General features: G+C 40.2%; 1 protein-coding gene across 3 annotated transcripts in view; it reads left to right on the forward strand.

The window, feature by feature from the left end:
• Positions 1-22,679, forward strand: part of LOC124010225 (contactin-associated protein-like 2) — a 72,312-nt gene that overhangs the window by 14,056 nt on the left and 35,577 nt on the right. For all 3 annotated transcript variants that reach the window (XR_006834392.1, XM_046322661.1, XM_046322660.1), the window contains 6 exons: positions 11,922-12,032; positions 12,196-12,389; positions 13,922-14,069; positions 16,733-16,936; positions 17,392-17,576; positions 18,347-18,490. Coding sequence is in view for 2 of the 3 variants with exons in the window: in XM_046322661.1 (XP_046178617.1) it covers positions 11,922-12,032; positions 12,196-12,389; positions 13,922-14,069; positions 16,733-16,936; positions 17,392-17,576; positions 18,347-18,490 (986 nt within the window). In the remaining variant the exon portion in view is untranslated. The remainder of the gene's footprint in view (positions 1-11,921; positions 12,033-12,195; positions 12,390-13,921; positions 14,070-16,732; positions 16,937-17,391; positions 17,577-18,346; positions 18,491-22,679) is intronic.

Genomic DNA, 22,679 nt, shown 5'->3' on the forward strand with positions numbered 1-22,679 from the left:
ATTCTCCACTAAAACAAAACTCAGCAGCTCATGCACTGTTAGACAAGAAATTACCAATAAGGAAAACGAGCTGATATACAGAATATCCAGTGGCCATTTTGAAACATTAGCTCCCCTGTAGTCATCGCGCTCAATTAATTTGTTTTCATGTAAGCACAATGTTTGTTAATGTTGTGTTACTATAGCCACAAGGCTGCTGGAATTATTCTCCCTATGTTTAAGGAAAATGTGTACTGCCAGTCCTAGACATGATGATAGTGGGCCTTGCTGCTGCTGATATTGAAGGTCTTCGTTGTGCTCTTAGCAGAAATGAGGCTATCACAGGAGACTGCACTTAGGCTCTGTTGCCAAATCAATAACATTGGACTGTCTACATCAGAGATGGGAGATCTGGGCTCAGCCCACAGCTACAGTAGATGAACAGCAGTCTGAGAAATGAGCTGTCAGCATCTGAGCCATGCCTTTATGCGCCAAGGAATTCATCTGGTTCACTTAATGTATGTTCAACCATCTGGGACAATCTCACTACAACAGACGGTCATGATACAAGACTTGTGTATGTTTGTGTGTGTGTGTGGGTAGGTGGGTGGGTGTGCATACAGCACAATATTTGCTCACAGATGATGAGTAAAACTCAGTCAACACTCGGTGTATGACCTAATCTGGTGTATAGAAAACTTTCGTAATGCCAAAGATACAATATTGTGATGAAGTTCTCCCACTTTCAAGTTCTGCTCTCAAAACGTTGTTGACAAAATCTGTCTTGGAAAGCAGTGGGGTATTTTCTATAACATGGCAGTGTGTTTCAACATTTTCATCCACAAATAAATATTAGGTTTCTTGGGTCTTAGAAAGTGTTTGTTGTCTGGATATCTTTATTCTGTTGTGAGGGGCTACACATTCCATCTCCACCTGTCAAAATACAAAGAGGAAATTATGTGTTTGTTGTTTTGCATTTCTATCAAACAAAAAGCATTCCTTCTTTGTCAGTCTGGGCAGACACTTTGATGGAGGCAATTTTCTGTGAAATGTTAATTGAGGCAAATGAAGGGGAAAGTAACAAACAATCAATATAACTCCTTAGGCACTCAGTGGTCCAGCAACATTCTTACTGTAGGTGATTCAGATGTCCACAATCACATTGGTCCTTGTCTAGTGTCATAAATCACGTTTCCATCCAGTTTTTATGTGAGTAAACTCATATAGAATAAAATAAATATATTTTATAAATTGCCGACACGTTTGTTGGACATGGTGGGATCTTTTTGTGTCAGTCAAATTAAGCATACAAGAAATGGTGGTGGAAACGCCGCTATGTGCAAATATTGATACAATAACCATCATATCGAAGTAAACTTGGAGTCACGCGATGATATTGTGTGTGGTCCTCCCACTATGACTCGGGAAACCATACAGTTTATTAGGCCACAGATGAAATATCTTATGAACTTCACAGGGTGGTGAAAGTGCACAGCGATCTTGATGCTCCTTTCCAATAAATGTCGAGGGTCTTATTCTGGAGACATGATGATCGAGGCTTGACTGCCTTTTGACAACTAAAATATTCTCATCATGTAGACTACCCTACCCACACTGTATCTGCTATACACACACTGCATCTGCTATACACACACTGCATCTGCTATACACGCACTGCATCTGCTATACACGCACTGCATCTGCTATACACGCACTGCATCTGCTGGCTAGAGCACACACGCCTAAACCAGACACATCTGCTGTAAACGCAACAGTTTTTGTGACTTAACTATCGGTAAGAGTGCCTGCATTTCAGCCGTGCTTCATGCAATGGAAATGCATTGAACATTTATATTTTTATTTGGTATATGAAAAATTAAGCGAAAAAGTACATTTGAATGCACTACATCACGCAAAGCCTTTTATCCAAGTCAATTTGATATTGGATATTCTCGCATTATTTACCAAGCAGTTGGTTTGTTGTTTAGGGAAACCTGAGGAATGTAGACAGCAGAGTTATTCAGAGAGTATCTCAATAACAAATTTGGTGGGAGGTAGCCACATCGCTAAAATCTGAATCTACATTTCATAGTTTGTTAGTAAAGGAGCAGTGAAACCTTTCCGTCTATAACGTTGCTTTTGAAGTCTATTAAATGTATCTGGCTTATGGCTACAGATTCAAGAGTGATAATTAACTTTTGGAAATGATGTTGACCTCTGCAGCTCCAATTAAACATGAGTTCATGGTGCATGTTGATTTGAAGGCCTGTAGTTAATGAGATTGTAGAGTGTGCAGTGAGTTTTGAAATGCAGCCCCGAATTCTTACCGTTGACCTCTGTAGCCAAGCAATATTGAGCCATTAGCAAAAGTTACACTAGGAGTCTGTTAGTCTCTTAGACAATAAGATGGCGCCTGAGAAGAAGGCAGACGTTTTACGTGCCCCCAACAGATAGTGTCTTTTGTTTGTTTTATTTTCATTGTTTAAAAAAAAAGTGTTTTATTTTTTTGTCTTATTTTATGGAATATCCGAAACATACAATATGCTTGCAGTGAAGCCGCTCAACAACTACATCATACCAGTCATCCAACAGACTCCCATTCAGAGCGACACACAGAAGCATCCATGGTCAATGCCCTGCTCAAGGGCACGTTGACAGATCTTCCACCAGGCCAAAAAACGTGAACCCGAACCCTCCGAGATCCCCCCCCCCCCAATAGCTGTCCCTCAACCATTTGAGACCCCTCCTACAGTCCCCCCAAGAATAAAAAATACAAATAATTCCATTCCCCACCCCCAAGAACCCCCAATGCACCAACAACCAAGAGAATGAACTAAAGATAAGAAAGAAAAAGACACAAGAAAGGACAACTAAAATCATAACAACAATGCCAATTGTATAATTTTGTGTGCATATACTATTACATGTATATGTGTTCTTGTATGCGTTTTATTAGAATGATAGTGTGTGTATATATATATGCAAGGGTTCAAACACCTGCACGGCATCAGCCTCAGGCAACCCGGCATTAGCTGTAAAAACACTGCCCATCAGTGTCATTCAAACATATTCTGTTTTATTGTGATTTAAAAAAAACTTTTATCTTTGACCATCTCCCGCACAGCAACTCCACTCCCACTTGTCTACAATTCTACATCCCAACCCCCAGCTTCCCTCAGCCCATCCCACCTATCTCTGCCTGCCACCCTCTTCGAGTTTCTACGTAACATATATCTTTCAACTATGCTGTGATGTTTAAGATACAATTTCAATCTATCTAATCATTTGATTAGATTGAAATTGTACGTTAAACATCACAGCATCCACAGATCACAGATCACAGCATCCACAGATCACAGATTGCGAGTTGATGATAAATACTTTTACTAAGAGTATTAGTATATTAGTAATTGACTGACCCGGTCTCTCCAGATCTCATAAAAGGAATATTTCTAGGGTCAATAATAGATCAATGCTATGCATTTTCAGCCATTCCCGAACCTGAGATCTTCATTCAGTGGGAGAGGTTAAGACTGAGAAGAGAACATCTGCCTAAAATATTTAGCTTCCTCTTTTAAAATATAATTTTGAGAATCATCGATGATTCCGTCTACAGTAACAAGTTTCTGCAAATGATTTTGTAATTGTTCCTGTACTGGAGATTCAGGAAGAATTTTGTGCATTTTTCTCCAAATTCCATCCAGTTTGCTTTATTTTTGTAATAGATTACATTCGATCGTTCTTGAATAAGTTCCTCAAGTTCTTTTTGTTTTTCCTCTTAACTTATTTTGCATCTCTGTAGTATCGTTTTTATTGCTATCTACCTGTACCATTAGTTCATTGATTTCCCTTGTTAGTCTCTTTAGCCAGAAACAGCCTTTTTTTAAATTATTGATGAATATTGAATACAATGACCCCTGAAGGTACATTTATAGGTATCCCAAACAATAAGGGGATTTCCTGAACCTATATTATACTGGAAAAATTCAGTTCTAAATGATTTTGTCTTAGTTAAAAATAAGTTGTCCTCCAGTAAACTTTGCTAAAATGTCCAATATCGCCGTCCACTTGGAAACTCTATAAGAGTTATGTGAATGCCAATTAGATTATGAGCCGATCACATTCTGTCTCCTATTAACTTTTTTTAACCTTTTGATGCAAGAAAGAGGCAAAAAGGTACTCAAGAAGACTAGCTTGATTAAGTCTCCTCCATGTATATCTCACTTGGTTGGGATTTTTTTAGTCTCCAAATATCCACTATTTCTAATGTGCCCATAATATTTGTGAGTTCCTTAAGGGCACTGTGATGGTGGTTTGTCGAGTGATTACTGTCCATTGAGGTACTTAACACTGTGTTATAGTCTCCTACCATAATGATATGATAATTAATTTGTTGCCTGTAAATTCAATAAACTTGTATAAATGTTTTCGAAGACTTATGGATCATCCTGATTTGGACCATATAGATTAATGAGCCAAATCTTTTTTTTGTCCACTTTCATATTCAAAAAGATCCACCTTCCTTACGAATCATTCCTGACTATTTGCACATTGAGATCGAAATTCTTGTTAATTAATATCATCACACCTTTTGAGTTCCTTTGTCCATGACAGAAAATTATTTCATCAACCCATTCCTTTTTCCACACAACTTCATCTACGGATGTAGAGTGAGTTTCATGAAAACAGTATGTTATATTCCTTTTCCTTTAGCCACGTAAAGACAGATCTTCTTTTTTAATAATCAGCTAAACTGTTACAATTATAATAATAATAATAATAATAATAACTGGCTATACTTATTTCACCCCTTACCATAACTAGATACTATTCTCAGTCTAAATTGACCATAATTAGTGCTTGTAAAGTTACTGCCATCAGAGGTATTATGACGGTCAAAATTAGAGCTTTCAAATGTCTGCTATTTAGAATTCAAGAAATAGGTTTGAGCAATATTTGTTTTATTCCCTTGCCTGTTTGCCTGTGAGCCAATACCACAGATGTTAGAACATTGAGACAAGATATGTGTGTAGTAAATCTGAGTAGGTTGAGTATGATATTGGATGTGATTTAGTGAGTGTGTACGATGTCTGCAATAAGAGTAAGACTGTGTGCTGTCCAAATAAATAATAACTCTGCCAATTTGCATGGTTGGGTGTCTATGTGTGTAACATGTAGTGCGTATAGCCTTAATATTCATGATGATAATTGTAATCCATATCATATCACAGTCATAGTTGCATCATAATTACCTTTAACATCATTGAAAAACACATCCCAGCATTTTCGTAGCAATTGACGTTTCGCATGATCATGAACGAGACCTTGCATTACTCTTGAGATGGCTTCACTACAGTACAAATGTATTCCGTACAATATGTTATTATTCCCCAATGTCCCTATTCTGATATCTTCCCCTTGTTTGTTTAAACATATAAACTTGTAGACAAATACATAAAAAAGATAGACAAACAAAAACATTAAATTAAAAACATATTCAATTATAAAACAGTTCTCGACAATAGAGAGAGTGAGCGAAGATTGCGAGATCAGGTGTGTGTGTATAAGTCCATATGTGTAAGTGAGCATGTAATTGAGTACGTGTGTGTTCATATCCACTTCATGATGTTCAGGTATTTTTATAGTTCTCATACTTTCTTTTTTTGTAACCTGAAGTCCCTGTAGAATTTAGTACAGCCATGGTGTTATGGAGCTGTCTCGGTATAGCTGTCCATCTATAAAGAGTTTGTCCACAATGATAAAGGCACACTTAACCTTCTCCCTTTGTTGCCTTTGTACCGGACACAGTCTCTTATGATGTTTGTTTATCTCCCTTGGAAATTGGTAATTGAGACCGAATTTGGTCCTGGTCTTTAAGCTGGTCTTTAAGTAGTGTTCAAATTTTGCGATGATCGTTTGGAGACCCTTTGTCTTGTCGCTCCGAGCTCCAAGTGTGTGTACTCAGTAGAAAGCCACCTTCTTTACAGTCTCTATACGAAGTTTCAAGGCAGATTGCATGAATTCTCTGATCACGTCCTCTGGACTATTGGATGTGTCCTCAGGAATCACCGGAAAAAATATATTTTCACGCATGCTACGACTTTGTATGTCTACTAGCAACTTTTTGGAACCATTTTGGAATCGTTGATTTTTACCTTGGCTGTGAGTGCCTTGTTCTCTACTTGGACAATGAGAATTTCTCTCTGGCTAAACTCAAAACTCCCCCTCAACCCTGCTACCTCCTCTCACAACTTTTCCAGTGTTGCATGGATTCCAGCCAGAGCACTAGCCGCTACATCAATGGTAAGTAAATTGTCCGTGTCTGTAGATTAAACTAGATTAAACTTGTTTTTTTTGAGGGGGGGGGTTAAAGTTATTTTGTGAGGTAGTCGGATCTTTCCATGATGGGAGTATGTTTTCCCCCATAGCGTAAAGCTGTTGGTACTCGTCGATATCCCTCGGGATCTCCTTAGTATCCAGGTTGGCTCTTTACAGCAAACAGTTGTTTTACAAAAAGATAACGAGTCTTTCTCATGATGACGACAGGTGTCTGTAGTACATCCAGCTAGCCCTCCCGGAATCCACGCTAAAAATGGAACACAAACTTGCAGTCCCAGACGTAAAGGATAACCGCGCCGTGGAATCCTTAGCAGCAAAAATCATTTGAATGAAACATATTTAATATAAACAACAAACCAAGTGTAGACAGTACAATGTTCTGTTGTGCTCTGATGACGTATGCTGTGTGATGATGTCACCTTGTGTTTCTTGGCACACTTTATTTGCGTTTAACTTATTTGTTCACTTATTTTGTACATAATGTTGCCACTACTGTCTCTTATGACCGAAAATGACTTCTGGACATCAGGACTGAGATTACTCACCACGGACGGGCAGAATCCTTTTTTCCCTTTACCTTCTTGATGCACCCATCCCATTAGCGGGATCATTTACGTCAACATCAGCTGGATTGCAGCGCGCCAAATTCTAATTAAATTACAAAAAATATTTAATTTTCATGAAATCGCAAGTGCAATATAGCAAAACACAGTTTAGCTTGTTGTTAATCCACCTGGTGTGTCAGATTTCAATAAATCTTTTCGGCGAAAGCTATCCAAGCATTTATGTAAGAACATCTCTCTCAGTAGACAAAATATTACAAACAGCTAGCCGCCAAGTAGATTGGTCACGAAAAGCAATAAATTTAAATTGCTTACCTTTTTGATCTTCAAATGTTGTTTGGCGCGTTGAGAAATCCACAGGCTCGAGTGGTCACAACATCGCAGACACAAATTCCAAATAGTATCCGTAATGTTCAAGAAACATATCAAACTTTTTTTAAATAATCAATCCTCAGGTTATTTTTTCAATATATAATCGATTATACACTGCTCAAAAAATAAAGGTGTGTGTGTGTGCGCGTGCGCGTGTGTGTGGCCTCCACGTGCCTGTATGACCTCCCTATAACGCCTGGGCATGCTCCTGATGAGGTGGCGGATGGTCTCCTAAGGGATCTCCTCCCAGACCTGGACTAAAGCATCCGCCAACTCCAGGACAGTCTGTGGTGCAAAGTAGCGTTGGTGGATGGAGCGAGACATGATGTCCCAGATGTGCTCAATTGGATTCAGGTCTGGGGAACGGGCGGGCCAGTCCATAGCATCAATGCCTTCCTCTTGCAGGAACTGCTGACACACTCCAGCCACATGAGGTCTAGCATTGTCTTGCATTAGGAGGAACCCAGGGCCAACCGTACCAGCTATGGTCTCACAAGGGGTCTGAGGATCTCATCTCGGTATCTAATGGCAGTCAGGCTACCTCTGGCAAGCACATGGAGGGCTGTGCGGCCCCCCAAAGAAATGCCACCCCACACCATGACTGACCCACCGCCAAACTGGTCATGCTGGAGGATGTTGCAGGCAGCAGAACGTTCTCCACGGCGTCTCCAGACTCTGTCACGTGCTCAGTGTGAACCTGCTTTCATCTGTGAAGAGCACAAGGCGCCAGTGGCGAATTTGCCAATCTTTGTGTTCTCTGGCAAATGCCAAACATCCTGCATGATGTTTGGCTGTAAGCTCAACCCCCCACCTGTGGACGTCGGGCCCTCATACCACCCTCATGGAGTCTGTTTCTGACCGTTTGAGCAGACACATGCACATTTGTGGCCTGCTGGAGATCATTTTGCAGGGCTCTGGCAGTGCTCCTCCTGCTCCTCCTTGCACAAAAGCGGAGGTAGCGGTCCTGCTGCTGGGTTGTTGCCCTCCTACGGCCTCCTCCACGTCTCCTGATGTACTGGCCCGTCTCCCGGTAGAGCCTCCATGCTCTGGACACTACGCTGACAGACACAGCAAACCTTCCTGCCACAGCTTGTATTGATGTGCCATCCTGGATGAGCTGCACTACCTGAGCCACTTGTGTGGGTTGTAGACTCAGTCTCATGCTACCACTAGAGTGAAAGCACCGCCAGCATTCAAAAGTGAACAAAACATCAGCCAGGAAGCATAGGAACTGAGAAGTGATCTGTGGTTATCACCTGCAGAACCACTCCTTTATTGGGGGTGTCTTGCAAATTGCCTATAATTTCCACCTGTTGTCTATTCCATTTGCACAACCGCATGTGAAATGTATTGTCAATCAGTGTTGGTTCCTAAGTGGACAGTTTGATTGACTTGGAGTTACATTGTGTTTAAGTGTTTATTTTTTTGAGCAGTGTATATCAACCCGGACTTTAGCTTCGTCAATAGGAGAGAGAGACACTATAGCTGGGACACCCAGCTATACACTGACGCGATGTGATCTTTCTCGCTCGTTTTTTCAAAATAAAAGCCTGAAACAATGTCTAAAGACTGTTCACAACATGGGGAAGCCATAGGAAAAGGAATCTGGTTGATATCCCTTTAAATGGAGGCAAGGCATTCAATGGAACATGGAGCTTTCAAAATAGCGGCCACTTCCTGGTTGAATTTTCCTCAGGTTTTCGCCTGCAATATCAGTTCTGTTATACTCACAGACAATATTTTGACAGATTTGGAAACTTTAGTGTTTTCTATCCTAATCTGACCATTATATGCATATTCTAGATTCTGGGCCTGAGAAATAGGCAGGTAAATTTGGGTACGTTTTTCATCCAAAAATCTAAATACTGCCCCCTACACTCAACAGGTTAACGAGTCTGATGAGGCTGACACGAACGATATACTGCTTTCTTGGGAACAGGCCCAGATCCCTGTGATTTGCGTGAAGAGGAGGCGGAGAAAAAGTGGCCGGAGGGCGGGCTGCCTTCTGAGAATTCCTAGGCGATTGAATAAACTCCCACTTCCTTCCATTCTGCTAGCAAACGTGCAATCTTTTGACAATAAAATAGATCACCTACGCGGAAGATTAAACTACCAACATTCAAAACTGTAATATCTTATGCTTCACGGAGACGTGGCTGAATGACGATACTATCAACATACAGCTGGCTGGTTATATGGTGCACCGGCAGGATAGAACAGTGGCGTCTGGTAAGACAGCCCGCCGCCCATTGTATGTTTGTAAATAACAGCTGGTGCACGATATCTAAAGAAGTCTCGAGCTATTGCTCGCCTGAGGTAGAGTATCTCATGATAAACTATAGACCACACTACCTACCTAGAGAGTTTATCTGTATTTTTCATAGCTGTTTACATATCACAACAGTCAGAGGCTGGCACTAAGACAGTATTGAATTAGCTGTATTCTGCCATAAGAAAACAAGAGAACGCTCACCCAGAGGCGGCGCTCCTAGTAGCCGGGGACTTTAATGCAGGGAAACTTAAATCCCTTTTACCAAATTTCTATCAGCATGTTAAATGTGCAACCAGAGGGAAAAAACTGGACCACATTTACCCCCACACACAGAGACGCATACAAAGCTCTCCCTCGACCTCAATTTGGCAAATCTGACCATAATTATATACTCCTAATTCCTGCCTACAAGCAAAAAATTAAAGTAGGAAGCACCAGTGACTAGGTCAATAAAAAAAATTGGTCAGATGAAGCAGATGCTAAGCTACAGCACTGGTTTGCTAGCACACACTGGAATATGTTCTGTGATTCCTCCAATGGCATTGAGGAATACACCACATCAGTCATTGGCTTCATCAATAAGTGCATCGATGACGTCATCCCCACAGTGACCGTATGTACTAGAGGTCGACCGATTAATCGGAATGGACGATTAATTAGGGCCGATTTCCCGTTTTCATAACAATCGGAAATCGGTATTTTTGGGCTCCGATTTTAAAAAATATATGTATATTATTTTATTTTTTTACACCTTTTATTTAATCTTTATTTAACTAGGCAATTCAGTTAAGAACACATTCTTGTTTTCAATGACTGCCTAGGAACGGTGGGTTAACTGCCTCGTTCAGGGGCAGAAAGACAGATTTTCACCTTGTCAGCTCGGGGGATACAATCTTGCAACCTTACAGTTAACTAGTCCAACGCAATAACGACCTGCCTCTCTCTCGTTGCACTCCACAAAGAGACTGCCTGTTATGCAAATGCAGTAAGCCAAGGGAAGTTGCTAGCTAGCATTAAACTTATCTTATAAAAAAACAATCAATCATAATCACTAGTTAACTACACATGGTTGATGATATTATCTAGCGTGTCCTGTGTTGCATATAAATCTGACTGAGCATACAAGTATCTAAGTATCTGACTGATCGATGGTAGGCAGAAGCAGGCGCGTAAACATGAATTCAAACAGCACTTTTGGGCGTTTTGCCAGCAGCTCTTCGTTGTGCGTCAAGCATTGCACTGTTTATGACTTCAAACCTATCAACTCCCGAGATGAGGCTGGTGTGACCGAAGTGAAATGGCTGGCTAGTTAGCGCGTGCTAATAGCGTTTCAAACTTCACTCGCGCTGAGCCTTGGGGTGGTTGTTTCCCTTGCTCTGCATGGGTAACGCTGCTTCGATGTGGTGGCTGTTGTCGTTGTGTTGCTGGTTCGAGCCCAGGGAGGAGCGAGGAGAGGGACGGAGGCTATACTGTTACACTGGCAATCCTAAAGTGCCTATAAGAACATCCAATAGTCAAAGGTTAATGAAATACAAATGGTATAGAGGTAAATAGTCCTATAATAACTACAACCTAAAACTTCTTACCTGGGAATATTGAAGAATCATGTTAAATGGATCCACCAGCTTTCATATGTTCTCATGTTCTGAGCAAGGAACGTTAGCTTTCTTACATAGCACATATTGCACTTTTACGTTCTTCTCCAACACTTCTCCATCTACTTGAGGCTAAATTAATTTTATTGATGTATTATATTAAGTTAGAATAAGTGTTCATTCAGTATTGTTGTAATTGTCATTATTACAAATACATTTTTGTATTTAAAAAAAAAAATTGGCCAATTAGTTGGTATCGGCATTTTTGGTCCTCCAATAATCAGTATCGGTATCGGCGTTAAAACTCATAATCGGTCGACCTCTATGTACATACCCCAACCACAGTCTACAGCTGTTGTATTCGGCGCATGTGACTAATAACATTTGATTTGATCTTTTAAAAGTTATTCATCAAGATTGAGTGTGTCTACCAGGAACATGACAGGCTGAACGTTTGATTTATTTTTCAAAGCTATTCATGTATTGACGTGTTCAATAATAACCAAACCAGACAGAAATTGGCCTTGCCAGTATTCATATTGTACTTATATTGAATGGCCTTTGCTTCCAGTCATTACCACCACGGGCCTGCTATAGACAAGAATGTGAATGGTAAGATGTATCACATGTGCTATTCTCTCCAAAAACCTGTCTATGGTAAGGAGCAGTACTGTAAAATACAATTGTAAGGAAGAAAATAACTTTATCAAATACATTGTTAAAACACGCTGAAGTGTCATTTTATGGGACGATGACTCATTCCTCCGTTGTCTGTATCTTGTGTTTTGTGTTGCCCTCCAGGGAAATGTGATGAAGTGTTGGCCACACCACTCTCTCACACAGCGTTTACCAGCTCCTCAGTGTACTCTGGTGGATATGGGGCTGGATACGCAAAGCTCAACAGGAGAGGAGGTATTAACTCAAATAATTCCGAATGAAAGCGTAACCTCTCAAAATGTTTATCTTCTGATTTATTTTAAAGCTTGCAGTCTCATTCACTTCACTCACATATGTTTTGCCACATAGAAGCAGAGGATACTGATGGTTGCTGGTTTGATTGTTTCTCTCATCTCAGGTGCTGGAGGCTGGTCTCCGGGGGACACTGACCGTTACCAGTGGCTGCAGGTGGACCTGGGCACCAGGAAGCAAGTCACCTTCATTGCCACACAGGGCCGGTACAGCAGCTCTGATTGGACAACCCAGTACAGACTCCTCTACAGTGATACAGGAAAGAACTGGAGACCATATCGGCAAGATGGCAACATATGGGTGAGTGTGTTAGTTGTCATTCGTGTATCAGAAATGCCTATTAATCAACAATCATTTCTAAATGTTTGTACATTGTTAATATAATTATAGCCTAAAGTGAGCAATAGTAATGGTGTATTTTTGTAGGCACTAACGCCATGGTTTGTTGAACAAATCCTATGGGAAAATGTTGTTGTAGGGTTATTGGATAAATGCCGAAAATAAGGTCTGTGGGGAACACAGGTTGTATACATTTTGTTCTATGAGATCATCTTCATCAGCTGACATCACTTTTTGTAAATCTTTAAGCATTTACTGTATGTAATAAAAAAAGCCCATAAAAGGCTTCATAATGAATGAAGGTCATGTTGACTGACTGATATTACCTCAGAACAAAACATATAATATCTCCTAAGCCTGTGTTTCTCAGACCTTATTTTCGGGCATTTATCCCAAAACCCTATTCTTTCCCCATTAATTTTCCCCATAGCAATTGCTGAACGAACCAGAAGTAATTAATTTCCGTTTTGTAGGATTACAAACCTTTTGGTTGTGCACCTGTCATACCCCTGAAAGGGGGAAATATAGAAATAAATCACACAGATGTAGCTTCAGCTTCAAGTCACTTGTAATGAGTGTTTTTCATATAAAATCATTAACCATTTACATAGGTACAATATATAATTTTTTACAAATGCACAAAATATTCTCTTTAAATTACATAACTGTTACAATTGTTCAATAAACCAATATTGTCTCATTTATACATTGCAATGGCTTGATTAATCCTTTATTATCGCTCTTTAAATTGACAATGAAATGCATCACGTATTCCACTATTTATTATCCACATTGATTATCCACATTGATTATCCTTGTATATACTGTTCCTATATTTATTAGATACTGTATGGATTCATTCCTATCAGCATGCAAATTTCCTCCTAATAACAAAAACATGTATAACCTTGAATGAATTCATATTTAGTGCTTTAGATTACAACAACATTCACATTTTCTGAAAATGTTCCATTGTTCCCATTCACCAAACACACACACAGGAGCTGTGCTCGTCTCTCTTGGGCACGCTCTGATCACGAAGCCACCTCGTAAGTGAGCATCCTTCTAGCAAGCTAGCTAGCAAAACGGCTCATTTTGACGTGGTCTAAACATACAAATAACACATTTTAATGCTTTAAACATCTTTGCTGTGACTAATTAACATTCTGACATTAACAAATATATTAAATCGCATTCATACCTGAAAGGGGGAAATATAGAAATAAATCACACAGAGATGTAGCTTCGGCTTCAAGTCGCTTGTAACGAGTGCGCTGGGAATCCCCTATAGGAATTCCTTGGTATTGCCTATCAAACTCACATCAGACAAATGAACAGCATATTATTTACTGGTCCACATTATGATTCTGTATTATTATTTCATTATTAAGGCACTTTTAATAATATCACACACCATCTGAAATGCTCCCCATGAACAGTAATTAGCTTCAAAATGTGGAACCTAAAGGTTATGTTTCTGTTTGCTTTCCAAGGCATTTTCAGGCAACTCCAACAGCGAGAGTGTGGTCCGCCATGATCTGCAGCATGCAATCATAACACGCTACGTCCGCATCATCCCACTGGAGTGGAGCAAGGAGGGGAGGATCGGCTTGAGAGTGGAAGTCTATGGCTGTTCTTACTGTGAGTGTACGGTACTGTACATCCATGCACATCTCACTCTACTGTACAAGAGAGAGTATATGCGAACATCCTTTTAACAGAAGAACATAAAGGAATCTCTTAATTCAAAATATGAAGAACATATGAGAATAATCAGGTGTTGGCCAATATGGGCTTAATTAATGTGTAATACTGAAGGTTTTAATTATCTTGGTATCATATCATATTTGTCAGGTGGGTGTATTAATATGCTCAGTAATGTAGATTAATTGAGTTTACATAATTACATTACTGATCTATGTGCCAACAGCGACATTCACACAGCTACAGGTTTTTGATAGAGTGGGAGATGGAGAACGGCTGTTTACCTTGGCTGGTTTCTGTTGTTACCTTATACTCCAGAAAAACACGCTTTACTGATCAATTTCTTTCCTCAAAGCTTTCACCTGCCACACCACCCTTTATTGTGTCCATCCTATGCTGTATTACACACTGTAGAAACTGATAGACAGGAAAAACTGACCAGGAGAAACTTGTTTGCCCTAGTAATTGAACAGTCTAGTTCCCCCTGGCCACTTGTCCTGACTGCGAATAGTCGCTCTGGATAAGAGCGTCTGCTAAATGACTTAAATGTAATGTAATGTAAATGAATACTCCATCCATGCCCTTAAGATTGAACAGCAAATAGATGTATCCGACTGTCAGACCGGGTAAAGAGATGAAAGCACCTTTTGAAAGGAGAAAGTTGCCACAGGGTGATATCACAATGCCATGCTGTTGTCTAAAGACACGTAGGCTGGCACATCTCAACAGACAGGAAAGTATTTGAAGTAGGCTTATATACCGTATACCGGGGTATTTCAATAACGCCAATACCGTTGAAGCGGTTTCTTCTAAGTATATTTTTAATACATGTTAATATTTGTAGCAATTTTAAGTAAAGAAGATTGCGTTCTTCATTTCACCTGTCACATAACTTTTCATAATGAAGCTTACCGGTAGTCCCCACTCGGGTGGTGTTTGTTTACAAGTACAGAACGATGAGAGACCGGAGCCTTATGAGTCATTCACTCTTGTGCAGCACGCACCAGGTAGTTACAGTATGGAGATCACAACAAACTGTTTGCCAGCTAGATATCTTATGACTATTAAGTTAATTGTCTAAAATGCTTTATGCTCTACAGTTGTGCATTGGGGCGGCAGCGTAGCCTAGTGGTTAGAGCGTTGGACTAGTAACCCGGAAGGTTGCGAGTTCAAACCCCCGAGCTGACAAGGTACAAATCTGTCGTTCTGCCCCTGAACAGGCAGTTAACCCACTGTTCCCAGGCCGTCATTGAAAATAAGAATATGTTCTTAACTGACTTGCCTGGTTAAATAAAGGTAAAATAAAAAATAAATTAAATTTGGTTTGCTAATTTAGTAGCTATTAAGCTAAGTGGTTAGCCCTTGATTATGACTCTCAGTTCCATTCCATTACGCATAAGTCATTGGACGAAGGCGTCTTCTCTTCGGGGGAGTTTTGTTAAGAGCCCTGACACTCAATCTGAAGATTAACAGGCATCGCTTGCGGTACTGTTCAGGTAGAATAAGGGCATTCATTATCTTAAGTATCAGCAAGAAATAATAAAAAATACAAAACTAAATTGATACACACCTTGATAGGATTAGAGTTAGTGTTCTCACACGGCCATAAGTCATTGTTACAGCGCATGTTTACGAAAATCAGACAGAAGACAGAGGTGACCACCTGTACTAATGCTAACTGGCGTGCTCTGAACAACTGTGTGTAAGCATAACTCGGGAAGTGTAGCTGAAGTGTAGTTTGGTCGGATGGCTGTATGGATATGTGCAGAACTGCTACAGTAAGTATCTTTTTTTATTTGAAGGAGTCTTTCTCACTGATGAACGATAGCCATATGTTTCAAAAGCCAGCGACGAATGTTGAAATTTCTAAACTTTTTAAAACCGCATTGGGATTGTAGTACACATGAGCCAGTCGGAGACGAAGCTAATGGCTGAACATTTTTAGGGAGAAGTCAGAATGCCGCCTAGAGCTTTCGAGAGCTAACTAAGGGGTTAGCTTCTTCCAAAATCAAGCTTCACTTGGTAACAGTAGAGAATCCCCTCCTAAATCAAGAGCCTTGCTATCTAATATTTGTTTTGTGTTTGCAGCAAACTGTAGTATTTTTTTAGTTACTTGTATAACTTTATGAGCTGGGATGTCGTAATACATTAGGTCAGAGACTGTATAATACACTCATTAGCATTTAGATAGCATTCTCTATGGGAGTTTATCATGTACTTGTTAGCAATGCTAATCTTCGGATTACAGAGTCAGTGGTGTTTGAAAATAGCGCCCCTTGCTTGTGTTCAGTGCCGGTATTGCCGGATATCCCGATATGGCACAAGGTCAGTATGAAGGTATGACAATCTGGATACTTCCCAAGCTTACTTTGCAGCCATGGTTATATGTATTAGAGACAGTCATTTCTCCCGCAGTTGTTCTTTTCCTCCAATTATAAAAAGCAATTTTGACATTGCTTGTGATTGCAGTAGGTGATCTCTAAGGGACTATAGGTTCTTCTCATTAACACTCACATTACCTTTAATGTCAAAAGCCTTGACACAGGACAGTAGAGGGGATATTAAGCTCTGTAACCTTTATCACTGTTCGGTGACCTCAGGGGCGGATGTGATCAACTTCGAAGGCCAGGGTGTGATATCCTACCGCTTCAAGATGAAGAAGATGAAGATCTTGAAGGATGTCATCTCCCTAAAGTTTAAAACCACGGCCAGTAACGGTGTGCTCCTGCATGGGGAGGGACAGCAGGGAGACTATATCAGCCTGGAGCTGAAGAGATCCAAACTACTGCTCATGATCAACCTGGGTAATGGACCATTATCCGATCCTGTCTATGGGATATCTGTGTGCGTCCCAAATGGCACCCTATTCCTTATTTTGTGCTCTACTTTTGACCAGGTCCATAGTGCTCTGGTCAAAAATAGTGCAAGATATAGGGAACAGAGTGCCATATGGATGCACACGTACTGTAGTCACTGTTAATATAGCTTCTTATGGCAATTATTACGGCAGTTGATGAAACTTGATACAATTCCTGCATATTTGCTAATATGACTGGCCCTTATGCATTAATCATCTTCAGTTTTTATTTGATGGATTTCAGTAATAGTTGTTGTCAGAAAGATAATTATTCATCACAGTATTCTACACAAATTAGCATTTGTAAAATGTTATCTCACAATGTCAGACTGTTGTTTATAGGAAAAATGTCGCCTTAAGCATTTTCTTGAGTTCAATCTGTTTATGTCTTGTAAACTTCAGGCAGCAATCAGTATGGTTCCATCCTCGGGCACACCTCCGTGACAAGTGGAAGTTTATTGGATGATGACCACTGGCACTCTGTAATTATCGAGCGGTACCGACGGAATGTCAACTTTACCCTGGATCGCCACACGCAGCACTTCCGCACCAACGGGGAATTTGATCATCTTGACCTGGACTATGAGGTAGGCCACAGTTTTATTGTGTATTGTCTTAGTGGTTACTCTTTTTGCTTCCCTCCCTATCAGGGTTGGGGTCAATTCCATAAAAATGTCAATTCAGGAAATACACTGAAATTTAACATTTTCTTCAATGCTTTTCAATTAGGAAAATATGAAATTTAAATTTGATTTACTTTCTAAATTAACAGGAATTTTAATGACTCCAATCCTATATAGTTTGTATATTGTCTTGGTTAATTGTATTGTATATGCGGTGCGTTTCTACAACCCTCCCAATAAAGTTGTATTGTATATTGTTCTGGTTCATTTCCTCACATACCTCCCTATCTCTACGAGGAGAGGGGCAATGAGAGATTATTTAATTAGATCCTTTGGCTCCTGTGAGTCAGGTTACTCAGAGGTCTGTGTGAAGATGTGTTAGTTCACAGATGCCAAATCGGAGCAAGCTCTCTCTGTACTGCGGCTCCCCTGTGTGTACAAAGCTCAGCTTTTAGGTTTGTCTGTGTAATTATCGGTGTGCGATACCGAAGGAAATTACTTTGGCTCCGCAGGGAAAGAGAAGTAAAAAACCACAACACCATACATACATTCATTATAAAGTGGAGATTAATGCAATCAGGCACAAGTGAAAACCAATATACTCTCTGAAGGGATGTATGCTGCTGTATTGATTTGATTCAAAGCGACAAATTGCTCTGAGGTGTGGCTCCTGCTGCAGAGCCTTTTCAAATAATACTTGACCCCTTTTCCTCTTCTCCTTCTGTGTCCTCTAGATCAGTTTTGGAGGCATGCCCTTCTCTGCCAAGCCCAGCTCGGGAGGCAGGGAGAACTTTGTTGGCTGCATGGAGGGCATCACCTACAACGGAGATAACATTACCAACCTGGTCAAGAGGAAGAAAATTGATACTTCAAGTTTTGTAAGAACCTTTCTCTGACATGTACAAAACATCTGAGTAGCATCTTTTCTAGGTGGTTTGGGATTCACTGGTTTGCCTTGAAAACATAAACGGTAAGAACAGCCATGTATTTGTGATTACTTACTTGGAAAGTCCAGTGTTGCAACACCTCACTTCAATATAATGATCCTTTTTCACTGAGGCACTACAATAAAACAGTATAGTGCATCTCAGTAGACTCACTGTAGCATAAATCAGAAGAGAAGATACTCTTACCTTGTGGTGATTATGGCAGAAAACAAATACATTTCTTAGTCATCCTATATGGAAACATTTAAAAAATATTTTACGATACACGTGAAATATTTTAAATTGGCCAAATAATGTATAAAAACATTTTCATTCATACATTTTAAATAAATTACAACATATATTATGGAATGTATTTAAAGGCCTAGTGCAGTTAAAAATGTTTTGTATATATTTCAATACTATGAGGTCGGAATAATATTGTGAAAATGTGACCGACCGGCTCGTTTCGGTCTTATGTAGCAACATTTGAAATTATGTTTTTTACATTGGATAAAAGTAGAGACTCCAGGCTAGAAAATTGTATATCATACACCGCAGTTGAAGAACAATGGGAAAGTAATTCTGCTTTGAAAGTTGATAAACTTGTAACCTCACTTTTGAGAAAATGGCCATTGAATTATTTGGTAAACCACTTCTTTCTCTACACCCATTCAGTATCGATCACACCCTCTTAAGTATTGGCCCCACGAATCTCTTTAAGGATTCACATGTGAACAACCAAAGATTTCAAGACTAAAGGATGGTTTATTTTTTTATTTTTTTTCACCTTTATTTAACCAGTTAGGCTCGTTGAGAACAAGTTCTCATTTACAACTGCGACCTGGCCAAGATAAAGCAAAGCAGTGCGACACAAACAACAACACAGAGTTGTTACACATGGAATTAACCTGTTGCAACGAGCAATCCTGTATCCGGGATCCTATTTATAGCCTCAAGCTCATTACCATAACGCAACGTTAACTATTCATGAAAATCGCAAATGAAATGAAATAAATATATTTGCTCTCAAGCTTAGCCTTTTGTTAACAACACTGTCATCTCAGATTTTCAAAATATTATTTTGAACCATAGCTAAACAAGCATTTGTGTAAGAGTATTGATTAAGCCTAGCATTCAGCATGCAACATTTTCACAAAAACAAGAAAAGCATTCAAATAAAATCATTTACCTTCGAAGAACTTCAGATGTTTTCAATGAGGAGACTCTCAGTTAGATAGCAAATGTTCAGTTTTTCCCAAAAGATTATTTGTGTAGGACAAATCGCTCCATTTTGTTCATCACGTTTGGGTAAGAAAACCCCCGAAAATTAAGTCATTACAACGCAAACTTTTTTCCAAATTAACTCCATAATATCGACAGAAACATGGCAAACGTTGTTTAGAATCAATCCTCAAGGTGTTTTTCACATATCTATCGATGATAAATCATTCGTGGCAGTTGACTTTCTCCTGGAAACGCGCATGGAGCTGGAGATTACGCAATAATTTTGACGGAGGACACGGGGCGGACACCTGGTAAATGTAGTCTCTTATGGTCAATCTTCCAATGATATTCCTACAAATACGTCACAATGCTGCTGACACCTTGGGGAAACGACAGAAAGTGCAGGCTCATTCCTGGCGCATTCACAGCCATATAAGGAGACATTGGAACACAGGGCATTCAACATCTGGACCATTTCCTGTATGAAATTTCATCTTGGTTTCACCTGTAGCATTAGTTCTGGGGCAATCACAGATAATATCTTTGCAGTTTTGGAAACGTCAGAGTTTTTTCTTTCCAAAGCTGTCAATTACATGCATAGTCGAGCATCTTTTTGTGACAAAATCAAATTAAAAGAGCGCCCCCTATCTCGAAGAAGTTAAGGTTGCAGTGACAAATACATAACCTGAGCAGAAACAATATTGCATACCAGAGAGAACTGTAGACACCAAGAAAGCCTGTCAGTTGATTGACAAGTGTTTTCCAACACTTCTGATAAACAGGGCAAAATAGATATTTGCCTAGAACAGTTAGGATCCGCCTAATCTCCCCTTAAATAAAGGACGCACCATGGCTGCCTTCCAAGCAATGGGAACCTCCCCAGAGAGGAGTGACAGGCTTGGCGGTGATTGGGGCATCATTAACATTCTATTGAAATGGTTACTTGCATATTGGAGTCTTTCGTTTAGACATGTAGCTAGCTAAACAGTGAACCATAATCCCAACTCATAACGTTACTACCCTGCATGAATCTGCAGGTAACTAACCAACCAGGTTCAATGTTAACTAGCAATGAAAATGGCTCTGAGATACAAATAATATTACTACACACATCATACACGTAACATTAGCTATCGAGACTGCCAGCTAAAGTTAGCTAGCTACCCAAACAGTACGCTTTAACTTTAAAGGAAAATGACTTTCTGACAATTAGAAACGTGTCATTTCTGAAAATGTAGCTAGCTAGACTATCTTACCCGTGTACATGGATAGACGCTTCTTCCTCTCTGTCACGGATGCCATTGTTGCCCTTAGTTTGAAGATGTAATCTGGAGACAGGTGTTCTATACAACAACTTTCTGTGTGTTCTCTTTTTGACTCCCTCTGCATATTTGCAATCAAACGGCAGAATTCTCTATCTCCCTAGCTATCATACTCTAATTCCACAGGGCATTTCACTCATTTCAAAACTCTGTCTTCCAGAAAGTGGAGAGCAACACTTTTGCAATTCTACTATGTGATGTCTTAAAAAAAAACACTGTTTACCGAATTACCTACACATACTGGCCAGCTCATGTCTTCATCACTCAATACCTAGGTTTACCTCCACTGTATTCACATCCTACCATACCTTTGTCTGTACATTATACCTTGATGCTATTTTATCGCCCCCAGAAACCTCCTTTTACTCTCTGTTCCAGACGTTCTAGACGACCAATTCTTATTGCTTTCAGCCGCACCCTTATTCTACTCCTCCTATGTTCCTCTGACGATGTAGAGGTGAATCCAGGCCCTGCAGTGCCTAGCTCCACTCCTATTCCCCAGGAGCTCTCTTTTGACGACTTCAGTAACCGTAATAGCCTTGGTTTCATGCATGTTAACATTAGAAGCCTCCTCCCTAAGTTTGTTCTATTCACTGCTTTAGCACACTCTGCCAACCCGGATGTTCTAGCTGTCTGAATCCTGGCTTAGGAAGACCACCAAAAATTCTGAAATTTTAATTCCAAACTACAACATGAGTCCTGTGTGGCTCAGTCGGTAGAGCATGGCGCTTGCAACGTCAAGCGTCGTGGGTTCGATTCCCGCTGGGGCCACCCATATGTAAAAGTAGTGGCCCCAGCCGACTTGTAAGTCGCTTTGGACAAAAGCGTCTGCTAAATGGGATTTATTATTATTATTATTATTATTATTATTATTATAACATTTTCAGACAAGATAGAACTGCCAAAGGGGGTGGTGTTGCAATCTACTGCAAAGATAGCCTGCAGAGTTCTGTCCTACTATCCAGGTCTGTACCCAAACAATTTGAACTTCTACTTTTAAAAATCCACCTCTCTAAAAACAGTCTCTCACCGTTGCCGCCTGCTATAGACCACCCTCTGCCCCCAGCTGTGCTCTGGACACCATATGTGAACTGATTGCCCCCCATCTATCTTCAGAGCTCGTGCTGCTAGGCGACCTAAACTGGAACATGCTTAACACACCAGCCATCCTACAATCTAAACTTGATGCCCTCAATCTCACACAAATTATCAATGAACCTACCAGGTACCTCCACAAAGCCTTAAACACGGGCACCCTCATAGATATCATCCTAACCAACTTCCCCTCTAAATACACCTCTGCTGTCTTCAACCAAGATCTCAGCGATCACTGCCTCATTGCCTGCATCCGTAGTGGGTCAGCGGTCAAACGACCTCCACTCATCACTGTAAAACGCTCCCTGAAACACTTCAGCGAGCAGGCCTTTCTAATCGACCTGGCCGGGGTATCCTGGAAGGATATTGATCTCATCCCGCCAGTAGAGGATGCCTGGATATTTTTTTAAATGCCTTCCTAACCATCTTAAATAAACATGTCCCATTCAAGAAATGTAGAACCAGGAACAGATATAGCCCTTGGTTCTCCCCAGACC

Source organism: Oncorhynchus gorbuscha, linkage group LG22, assembly GCF_021184085.1.
Source record: "Oncorhynchus gorbuscha isolate QuinsamMale2020 ecotype Even-year linkage group LG22, OgorEven_v1.0, whole genome shotgun sequence".
NCBI lineage: Eukaryota > Metazoa > Chordata > Actinopteri > Salmoniformes > Salmonidae > Oncorhynchus > Oncorhynchus gorbuscha.